The sequence below is a fragment of the Solanum pennellii genome, chromosome 10, assembly GCF_001406875.1.
Source record: "Solanum pennellii chromosome 10, SPENNV200".
NCBI classification, from domain to species: Eukaryota; Viridiplantae; Streptophyta; class Magnoliopsida; order Solanales; family Solanaceae; genus Solanum; species Solanum pennellii.
Genome location: NC_028646.1, coordinates 5000309 through 5012599, shown reverse-complemented (window position 1 = coordinate 5012599; position 12291 = coordinate 5000309). Strand labels below are relative to the sequence as shown.

At 35.0% G+C, this 12291-nt stretch overlaps 1 protein-coding gene and 1 pseudogene across 1 annotated transcript; one reads left to right on the top strand and one right to left on the bottom strand.

The window, feature by feature from the left end:
• The first annotated feature begins 1208 nt into the window (after positions 1 to 1208).
• On the top strand, positions 1209 to 11764 carry LOC107032660 (ras GTPase-activating protein-binding protein 1-like). Its single transcript, XM_015234241.2, is given in 5 exon segments — positions 1209 to 1321; positions 4802 to 4979; positions 11009 to 11162; positions 11165 to 11305; positions 11388 to 11764. Coding segments are annotated over 4 exon segments (849 nt in total). The 5' UTR covers positions 1209 to 1321; position 4802.
• LOC107032658 overlaps positions 11765 to 12291 on the bottom strand; it is a 2012-nt pseudogene continuing 1485 nt past the window's right edge.

Genomic DNA, 12291 nt, shown 5'->3' with positions numbered 1-12291 from the left:
CTATTAAATACTAATGAACAATTAGGCACTAGTGTCTACAATGTCTTCATTTAAGATAGGTAAAAGTGTCAAAGATACTTGTGAAAAATTTAAAAATGGATCAATTTTATCTTTTGTTATATTTATTTGCTCAAAAATATTCTTATTCTTACGTTTTTTTTACTAAAATACGCACACTAACTTAGAAAAAAACACCCTTTTTAATCAATGGCTGATCAAAAATATATATATAAAAAAATGATCTAATTCTATCCCAAATGCTCGTAATTGTAAAGACTACAGCAAATATTTGTATTGTAGTTTGTGAGATGAATTTGACTATTTTAGATGTCAATTTTATGCTTTATATAAAGTTTAATTACTTGTATTAATTCTCCAATTAAATAATTATTCTACTGCTCTTTTTTTTTTCAGAACCATCACATCACTAGTCTTCGACGGTAACTTGTGATGACATATCAAGTTATAATTGAATTTAATTAAATCAATTTTAGAATCCGTGAAACAGATTTATTTTTATTATTTTAGAAAATAATTTCAAATAATCATGTAAGTAAGATATGTGATATCATGTTTAGAAATAAAAATTCATATACCTAATATATAAGAAAACAAAAGACCCCGTCCACCCGCCTATTTTGAATAGTGCAAAGGATAAATTTGTCTATTTTTTTTTTTTAAAATATCTGTTAATAATAAAAATATTTTTGAACTTAATAATATAAAACTGAAATTATTTTTTAGCCAAAAACATAATGATAAATTAACCTATTTTAATAAGTTTAGGGATCTATTGTACATTGTCCCTTTTAGGATATATACATGAAACGTTCTATATATATTCAAATAAATATATTTGATAATGTAAATAATTTTGACATTTTTAATGTATTTAGCTCAATATAGCGTAATACTATTTCGTATTAAAATGACAATATTTATTTTAAATTATAATTCATAGAATATATTGTATGAGATTAATGTTCTGAATTGTAATATAGGGATTATCTTTGTCATTTTAGTGAATTTTAATTTAATCCATATATATGATTGAAAAGAGTGAAAAAAGTAAAATAAAAAAAGAGTTGAGGGGTTAAGTTGTATCATTTACAAAATATGAGGGAGTTGATTGTAATTGAAATAGGGGTGGTCTGTACTTATGGAATCAAGCCCTTCAGCCGTTCCCAAGCTTCCCATCACAAGTAGCTTTCACTCAAAATATTCTTTCCTTCTCTTCTAAACCAAAGTACCAAACTAATCTCCTCTATTGATTACTCAATATCTCCGCACGAATCTTCTGCAACTTCCATTTCAATTTCAGGTACTTCATATGGTATTTTTTTTAGTTAATGATCTGCTTAATATTGTAACTGTTGAGTTGCTTACTTGTTTTTCAACCTTAACTTCAAAAATTAGTAAAAACAACTATTTTTTGTTATTTATTATGCATTTGCACCGCCACATTCTATGTGATCAATAATTATTTGTTATTATGATAATTGTTCATAAGTTTCTATTTTTTGTTAAAATGCTTTGGTTTCTGGTCTGGATGAACTGCTCTGTTTGATGAAAATTGTGAACAGATCTGTGTGGTTTGTGTGTCTTACTATTTAGTTTAGTTCTGCTAGTTATTATTAGAGTTGCATTTGTGATATGAAACCTAAACCTGCTCCCTCCAAAAAAAGTAGTTGTGAATTTGTTTGGGTTATTTTAGTCTCCGCTAGTGGTTTATCCAGGTCGGCTCAAGCAGATGAGTGGCCTAATCGAGCGTTTAATTGGGGTCTAAATTTTAATATATATATATAATATTTATTATTTGAAGTCTATTTTTCTAGTTTGTTGAGATGCAAAGTTATTAGTTATTTTTTATAATCGATTTCTTCTAATAATTCTTTATCAATGATTGTATAGTCAACCTTTAATCTTTCTCGAGACATTCTTAATCTTATATAAGATTTTATCAAATTTAGTTTTGATATTTTTTAAAGCTAAGACATCATTTACAAGTTACAAGGACATTTAAGAAATAATCAATTATTTTTATTTGATTCATTATATTAATTTGCATATTTTCTTCTACTTGTACTATTTTTCTCCAACACTTTTAATTCAGAAATGTGTGTAGACATCTATATTTCAAGGAACATTCAAGGTCAAATCTATGTTCTTTCAAATTCTCGTTATCTAGTGATCTCAATTTTTACGCTTCAAATTGTTCAAATCTGTTTTGAAGTAACAAAAGGTTTGGTCAAGAATAATCAACTCTAAATTTTATGAATAAATTATAGTATAATTTCTTTTCTTTTATACTTCTTTTACTTTCTACTAAAAGTACTATCATTAACCCCCCAAATCCCAATATAGGGTCTATAACAAGCCTTACTAGCAGTCTTTAGAGCTAGCCCCGGCTCTACCCATTAGTCTTGTTCATCTACCAGAACTGCTCTTTGTTGTTTTGGTCGTCTTGTTAGTTACTAATAGAGAATGCACTGGTGTCAATATTGTTATTTAGGGCTTCATATATCTATATGTTATGGGTGTGTTCGTTACAGAGGAAAATAAATGAACAAAAACTATCCTTCAAATATTCTGAACTTTGCAACTTCATCCTGTATTTTGACTATGTTAAGAAACTATCCATGTGCAAGTCACATGACGCCAAAAAGCTCCAATTAAAATTACTCTTTAGAGCACACTCACCCTTCCCCACGACTCCAACAAAATAGAACTTTCTCACCCAACTCCATTACTTTATTTGGAGAATGCATCTCAAGTTCCTCAACTCTTAAGCTAAACTCCAACTTGCTCTCATAATTTTTATCATTTCATAAGCAATTATTTCACCTTATACTTATTGGTTAGAGCCTGGGAAAAATTCAATGAATAAGAAAAGGCTCTATGGTACATGCTCTTTGACGATGACATAATGCTAATTGATGAGATACATGATAGGGTTAATGACAGGTTTGGAGATAGATCCTACAATCTAAAGAGTCCAGGTTGAGCAGGAATAAGACAGTACCTGGAGTACAAGTTGAGTGACATAACGAACGTGTAGATATGAAGTAATTAAGGTTAGAACATAACTCATCCTCAAGAAAGAAAGCTCCAAGTAATTGGGGTCTATGATGCAATGAAATCTGGAAGCAAATCTGGAGGGTCAAAGTACCGCACAAAGTGGCATGCTTTACATGGCTACTAGCCAAGGAGGCAGTCTTGACATTGGATAATGTGGCCAAGAGAGGAATCTCTCTATGCAATAGATGTTCCTTGTGTGGGAAGGCTAATGAGACAGTGAGACATCTCTTGGCAGATTTTCCTTAATCTCAGAGGCATATCTTGGTGTATGCCTAGCCAGATTGATGAGACTTAGGATATGGCTGGAGTTGGGGCTACAAACAGAGAAAGATGGCGGATGATCTTTGCTAGTATTTGGTGGACTATATGGGGAGAGAAACGAGAGATGTTTTGAAAATAGGAACAACAACCTGCAGGAAGTTAGGCTTAAGTGTATTTTGTTGTTCTGCTTTTGGTGTACAAATGTCTACTCCAATGAAACTGAGTCAATCGTAGATGTTTTGGTTCAGTTTTTTGGATATATTATACTTACTTTTTGCTTTTGTAAATATGGTTTTTCAGTACTACCTAAGTACTATGTGAAATACAATGTTACAGTTTCAAAAAAAAATAAAATCTTGTCATCGAATGATCTCAATTTTTACGACTAAATAGAAAACCAATAATATTATCTTATGATTCAAATTGTCCAAATCTATTTTGAAATAAAAAATAGTTTGGCCACAAGTAAACAAATTTAAAATTCTAGAACCCCCACCCACCCACAAAAAATATGGGGACTAAAGAACAAGCCTTACTAGCTTTATCTTGGAGCCGGACATGTCTTTACCCATTAGTCTTGTTCATCTCCCAGAACTGCTCGTTTGTTATTTTGATCGACTTGTTAGTCACTAATGGACTACGCACTTGTGTCAATATTTGTTATTTAGGGCTTAATATACATGTATAATATGGGTGTGTTCGTTATGGAGGAAAAAAAGAATGTTTTCCAATTGTCCCATATATTCATTTTGTCAACATTTTTTTTAGGAATACAAGTTCCTTAAAAATACGGAGAATAACTTCCTTAGTGGAAGTAGGTAAAAATATGTCCCACAAGTGGCATTCCACATTAATTGTCCTCCTCACCTTCGCTCCCACCCCTGTAGCCCGCATCCCCACAAACCTACCCCACTCCCACCTCCATCGTATTGGTCTAGATTATATACAAATATTTTTTTGCTTGTGTATTGAACACAAAAACATAAGTAAGAAACTCACTTATTTTCCAGGAAACATTTTGCTTTATATTGAAGACACCCTATATTTTGATCAGTGAGGCTTAATAAGGCTATATTAGGACTTAACCTTTTCTTTTGCAAGTACGTGGCTTTTTCCAACTACTAGAAACTACCAAATGAAAACCCTCAATACGTAGGTTGTACAAAGATTAATTTTGTATACCCTGCTTGTGATATCCTGGAATCTAGCATCATAGTCATACAACTGACAAAGTTATCCTGGGGATGTTTCATGTTTGATTTCCCGACCCATAGCAATGTTGCCTATATGTTCAGATTCTGACCATCTTGATCATTCTTTTTCCTTTGCACCATGGAGTAACATGTATTCTTGTACTTTCTGTTTGAACTATACTGATATTTGCACCTGATGTATTTTTCTTGCATAAATAATGACAACATGGATGTTTCTTAGTGACAACCATCTTGTTGAATTTCTACAGAATGGCCATGCAAACTGTAGCTCCACCTTCTGCTCAAGTCGTTGGAATTGCTTTTGTTGAGCAGTATTATCAAATTCAGCATCACTCCCCGGAGTCAGTGTACCGATTCTACCAGGATTCAAGTGTCTTGAGTCGCCCATATGCTAATGGCGTGATCACCTCGGTGACAACAATGAAAGTGAGTATAAGTAGAATTAATTTGTTTACTTTTATGATACGTAATGTGCTGGAAGGTGTTTGGAAAGAGGAACTATCATTTAAGTCTAACGATCTATCTGTCATTGGCCGCAAAACCAAGCCAAAAACTCTAGAAGTTTTTGACGACCAAGTTTTTCATCTACTAACTCATGCTTATTTCTTGTACGAATCTATCTTCTTGTATGTTTTTGTTGTTTTTTTTGGTCTGCTGAGGAAAATACAAATGGTATTAGGAGGAATAGACACTCCTGCCTCTTTCACCCAATGATGCGATTAAACCTTTACAGGTTGCACCATCAATTCCAGTTCACCCTAAAGTGGTAAGGGTGGAGGGGAAACAATATCAGAACAACCAGAAGCATGACAAAGTAGCTACACATGAGAAATAGGATGTATCTTAGATGTTTGAGGCAGCTGCAATTCATAAGAAACACGACCAACTCTGCGAACAATTTTGTATGTTCCAAAATATCGAGGTGAAAGGTTCTCATTAAGACGTTTTACTGAACTCTTCTGCCAATAAGGACGCAAATGAAGGAAAACAGCATCACCCACATTAAAAGATAAGTTGCTCCGCTTGGAATCAGCTTGAGTCTTCATTCTAGATTAAGCCTTCATCGAATGGAATGCAGTATCTCTAACATTTGATCTCGTCCTACGAGCTGCTGTTCAAGTTGAACAATTTTCGTTTCTTCATGAACAAAGGGATGCAAGGGTGGTGGTTCCCTCCAGTACACAATCTGGAAAGGAGTCATATTGGCTGAAGAGTGGTATCCACTATTGAAAGAGTATTCAGCCCAAGATAGATATTGAAGCCATGATTTTGGCTTGTCATGAGCAAAACAACGCAAGTAAGTTTCAAGGCTTCGATTGACCACATTTCTGTTTGACCGTCATATTGGGGGTGATACGAAGTACGCATACAAAGACGAGTGCGACTAAGGCAAAAAAGTTCCTGCAAAAATGCACTTGTGAAGACAACATCACGATCTGAAAGAATGGAACGAGGTAAACCATGCAACCTGACAATTTCCTTACAGAAAACCCCAACCTCTGTTTTAGCGGTAAAGGGATGAGATAAAGCAAGAAAATGGTTGTGTTTACCTAAACCTGTCAACCACCACAAAAATAGTATCAAAGCCATTAGAAGGAGGAAGTCCAAAAATGAAACTCAAGGGAGATATCCTCCAAAACTCTGTTAGGAACGGGTAAAGGCTGTTAGAGACAAGCTGGAGCTAGCGTTTCATATTTATGTTGCTGGCATATCAAACAATTCTGGACAAACAACTTAACATCATGCTTCAAACAAGGCCAGAAAAAAAATATGGATAACCTTTTGAGAGTTTTCAAGTATCCTTTGTGCCTCCCTGTTGGTGAATCATGTACTCTGCTAAAATTTTGGCTTTGAGCTCAGGATAATCAGGAATAACCACCAAGATTCGTAGTAAAGATGGTAAGGAGATAACAAGAAATCAGGATGAATTTGTGGATTAGAAGAAAGTTGATCTCATATCTATTTAGTATATGGATCAACTTCAGTTGCTTTTTTCAAATCAATGAAATCTAATGGAATAGGCATTACCAAAGTAAAAAAATCAGCATGTTGAGGGTGACGAGATTAAGGCATCAACTCCTTTGATTTCACTTCCTGACTTATAGACAATAGTGAAATCAAAAGGTAATAAGTTAAACAAAAAACGTTGTTCAGCAGTAGTCACCCGCTAATGCAAGAGATACTTTAGGCAAGATTGGTCAGTAGTGGCGATAAAATGCCAACCCAAAAGATAATGCTTCCATTTTTGCAATGCAAGGACCAAGGCCATCAATGCACGAGCATAAGTAGATTTGTAGAAAAGGAAAATCCCTTGCTGAAATAGGCTACTGGATAACACTATTGCAGTAAAATAGCCTTTATCCCATTAGATGAAGCATCACACTCAACTGTAAACTTTTGAGTAAAGTTGGGAAGACGAAGCACCGGTACTGATGTCAAGATCCTCTTTAAATTTTGGAAAACCTCTTCCTCTTTTGCATGCCAGGAAAAAGCATCTTTCTTGGTCAATTTTAGAGAAATTTGTGGCTCCATGTAATTCATCTAACAACTCATCAATATTGGGAATGGGTATGTGTCTGGGACAGTGATTTTGTTTAGGCTACGGTAACCCACACAAATCGTCCAAGAGTTATCTTTCTTTTACACTAGCAGAACTGGCTAGCAAAGGGACTTGAACTAGGACGTTTGAAACCAAATTTTAATAAAGCTGCAACTTGGTTCTCAAATTTCAGTATTTTGACCCTGTGGGCAATGGTAAGGTCATGTGGGTAATGGTAAGGTCTGATGTTTGGAGGTTAGAATTTGGTAGCAGAGGAATAACATGAGAATGTGCTCTAGATGGTGGAAGAGATGTTGGTTCAGAAACAACAACTGAAATTAATCTAGAAGTGTTTGGATTGGATTACGTGGACCTTCTGATAGCATGTTAAAGATTGGAGAGAAGCTGTGGCTGAATCTGTTGATCTCAAGCATTGCAATTTGTAATGTTTCCCTTGCCAATCGAAAATTATGAACATATCCTTCTAGTTAGCTTGAATTTTCTTGTGAGTAGCCAACAATTTGATACCAAAAACCAAATCAGCCCCTCCAATTACAAAAGGGTAGTAATCTTTAATTGAATTTGAAGATTCCGAGCAAACTTTTTTGCAGCATATGATGTACCCATTCCCTATTTGCACACCGAATGTTAGAACTATTTCTACTAGTAAATTATGCTCTTTCACATTTCACAATGGATTCAACAACTAAATTATGCGTGGGATNGATGTACCCATTCCCTATTTGCACACCGAATGTTAGAACTATTTCTACTAGTAAATTATGCTCTGTCACATTTCACAATGGATTCAACAACTAAATTATGCGTGGGACCACTATCTTTTAGTATTAAAATCTTTCTATGGTTGATCTCACCCTAAAGCTTCATTGTAGCATCAATTGACTGTCCCAAAATGGCATTGAAAGAAATTTCAGCAATTTCTGTTTCGTGAGGGTTATCACCAACTACTACATTGACCTCATCAACCTCTTCCAATTGATCTTCTCTGGTAATCTCCATGGGAGATAGTTTTGCAGATTTGCATCTGACCGGGTGCAAATTTCTCATGGAAACGATAACAAAGTCCTTGTGCCATAAGATTTCTCCTCAGTTCCCATGTCCGCATTTGAAGAGGTTGGGAAACGACTGGTTTGGAAGAAACATTGCTGCGTGGATTGTGATGTGTAGAGGAAGAATTGTTTTGGATGTTTCTATAGAATTCAATGGTTGTACAATGGGTTTGTTGATTGGGGTCCAGTTAGGCACTCTATTGCTTCGAGTTGGGCCTAATTTATTTTCAAATCAAGTGCCAAACTCATAGTCCCGTAAAGTGTTCTAGGTTTGTAATCCTAACATCGGATTTACGTTCCTCTTTCAACCCATTCATGGACACTCTAAGAGACAGTGATCCAGCCAGTTTATGACCCTAGACGAATGTTTTGCTAATTCTTGACGATACCCCAGTATAAAACTCGTTTGTTGAATGTTACAAAGGTGCTTGTCGGGATTTTGAAACTCTGTAGGACCATAATTTTCTTGCAATGCTTTTTTAACAAGTTCTTCCCAATAAATTAAAGTTAGCTCACGATTTATCCAAGAAAAGAGATCCAGAGCAGCATTCCCTTCCAAATACATCGCTGCAATTTCAACTTAATGTTCCTCTTGAGTTTATTAATAGCAGAAATAATTTTTTGCTTTCAAAATCCATCCTCATCGGTGTATTGCCTCGGGGAAGTATTTTTTGGCCAAGCTGGACTATCAATGTCTTCTTCCTTTTCTTGCCAAGCAGATTTTCCTATATTATGGTTTCGGTGACTGGATTCTTCTTGTTGAGGGCAACGAGTCTGGGCTTTCAGTGTTGCAACATCTGCTGCCAGTGAGTCAGTCGTATTTAGTTTAGATGTTGTGGCAAATAATTGTTAGACAAGAGATTCAGCATTGTGAATGCCTTCTTGTGAATTAGACAATCTGGTATTGACCATGTTGGATCGTTCTGCTATGATACAAACTGATAGTAACCAGAAGTAGAGAACCGAAGAAATAGAAAAAAATAAGTAAATTTATTGGCAATAGTTTGTGCAAGAATCTTAAAAACAATTATACTAACAAAGTTGTCTGTATGGAGAGGACAATACTCCAGAATATAGTTGTTTTAATTCTTAATCACATACCCCAAATAACTAATCCTATTACATATATAGAGAGAACATAATAGGATAAGACTGACACCATAAACTACAAACTAGGAATAGTATAACTGCTAGACCAACTGCTGGAGCAAATCCAGGGAACAGGTCTATTTGCTGTAGCAGTTGTGTTTGTCCAGAAGTCTTAAACTCTTTATTCTTTTGTCGAAACTTTCTTCTGAAGTACCTCTTGATAGGTGGGTCAGTATAAAAATCCTACTTCTTGTGCGAGATATGATTTTAGAAAAAACAATGATTTTAAAATTGGCACTGTGCAGTGCATAGTAAGTAGAGTCTGCAAATGTATTAGCCGGATTTATTTGGTATTCATTTCGTTTCTCTCTCTAATAAATTTTGATATACTTGCTCATGATAAAGATCCCTTTTGAATGTTTCTTCCACTTGCCCTAGATCTCCTCCAGTAATAGAAGCAATGCAGATATTTGAAAGAGCTGTAGTTACTGAAACTGATATATAGAGCTTTCAGATTTTATTGCTGAACTGCATGATCTGTAGTATTCTATTCTTTTTCCTCGACTTGAGGATGATACTTTGGTTATACCAGCAAAACATTTACTAATTTTGTGGTGCTGATTCAAAAGTCTGAAAGCTTTTGGTATTCCCAATTTTTTTTAATTTGGGAAATTCTGAGTGATTGTTGATTTGTTATCGAAAGATATCTTTCTTCTGTTTGTGAAAATAGGTATCACCAATTGTTTACCTTTCAAAGTAAAAAAAAGATAATATCAATTATTTTCCTATGGCATCTTTTACTTCCTATTTGAGAAAATTGAAATGGGTGCCTGACGTTGTTCGTATACTTGTTGGAAATGGGCACTTAGTTGATGCTGTAGAGAAGATGCTTATTAACACCAAAAAATACTTTGAATTTGACAAAGGCATGTAACCTTTGGTTCATGAATTTGAAAGCGAGGGTAAAAGCTTGATGTAACAACTTGGTGGGGTCTTAGAAAGCAGTGCGTGGAGTTAGTCTCAAAATTAATTTAGGTTGCTCTTTCAGAAAATATAAACGTGGTTAGTAGTATTGGAAAAGTTGATTTTGAGAACTGGCCCTCAATGCCTTTTGTATAATAGCAAAGGTAGTACAACATGGACATGAGGTGCACGCAAGTCATGAGCTCAAATTCTGTTGTGAACTGGATTTTGTATTTAAGTAAATAAGGGTGGAAGGTGACCTATTATCCATTGAGTTTTGGTGACAGAAACAACAGATTTTCGGTAATAAAAAACGGGTTTCAAAGTTATGACTTTAATTCATGTTGTCCACTTTGTAAAATGACAGAATATGACCAAGAGAAACTGTTGCTATCCCGAAGTTAGAAGTCCTTTCAGAGATTAAGAAATGTGTAAAACCTGTCTGTCTTACAACATATAGATGTTCCAAGGTCCTTGGTATCTTCTTTTGATAAGTAGATCTTTGGGTGTTAAAATCTGGCAACAAATTTATTTGAGACTTGGAGAACTCCTTTGGTCTAGAAAACGCCTTCCTCATATCTATATTGTGTACTTAAAGTGTTGCTAACTTTACATGATTAGTAGAATGCCAAAAGTGTATTTCTTGTATTGTTCTTTGTTGCACCTTTTTAAAAATCTTGTTTAGAGATATTATTAATTGAAGAATCATTAGCAAGAATTGTATAAAAATGTGATAAATTGAATATTATTTTGCAATATGTAAAACCTTATCGCTTTTCTTGATGATTGAGCAGAATATAAACACTTTGATATGTTCATTGGACTACAAGAACTACAAGGCCGAAATAAGGACTGCAGATGCACAAGATTCCTTCAAGGATGGGGTGGTTGTTTTGGTGACTGGATGCTTAACCGGAAGGGATAAGTTAAAAAGGAAATTCGCCCAGACATTTTCCTTGCTCCGCAGGACAAGGGTTATTTTGTGTTGAATGATGTTTTTAGGTATGTCGAAGACAATGAGATTGATACCGTTTCAGAAGTGCTTAATGTAACTGAGGATGTGCAGTCAGAGGTTCTTACCCCTGATCCAGGTTGGATCTCTTTTCTAATTCAATAAATGAACTTGTTCTTTTATCCTCTTAAAATATTTTACTATTTTCATTTTGAATACAGAACCTACTCATGTGGTTGATCCTCCAAATCTCGACCAAGCTGGCTCACCTGAATAAGAAGTTCAACATGTTGAGGAAAAAGCCAATGACTCTTCGGTAGATTGGAGGCAAGTTGCTCATGAAAGAGAGATTGTTGTGGAAACTGGATCCTATTTCAACGAGGACCATCACCCTACAAATACAGAATCAACTAATTCTGTTGCCCAAGAGGATGCTCCAAAGAAGTCGTATGCATCAATTGTCAGTTCACAAACAAAGAAAGGGCCAACCAAAATCTATGTACCCACCAATACTTCAAGAGTGGCTCCTCCGAAGGCTGTAAAGCAGCCGGTTGCTGCAGTAGCACAAAACGCAGCTCCTGAATATAATGTATGCTGAACCAACCCTATTACTTCTAACTTGTACACCTCCTTTCTTAATAGGCCTAAATCTCTTAAATTCAGCTTCGAGTTAGGATACAGTAACATCTAGACGCAAATTGCAGACATAAATGGAGTATCAGTCATCTCCAAGAATTAAAATCAAAGTAAATCAGATGACAATGTACTCATACTGGGACGGTAAACAATGAGTGAGTCTAAAGCAGAGTAAACATGACAATGATAGTAGATCAAATAACCCAACATCTAGATCAAACCACATCTACTTATTCATTTGCTCAAAAACTAAATACTAAATACTAACATGCCTATTCCATTTTTTGTCACATATAGATGTGTCCATCAAAAGATGGAAGTAATGAGTATATTTCAGGCAAGTTACAAAGAAATTATACATTCATGTTCTGTATCATTAGTTTCAGGTACATTAACACCACTGGGGGCAGTAGCATTTGATGCTTCAAGAGCTACAGTTTGTGCTACTGCAGCAACCGTATGTTTTACAGCCTTCGGAGGAGACATTCT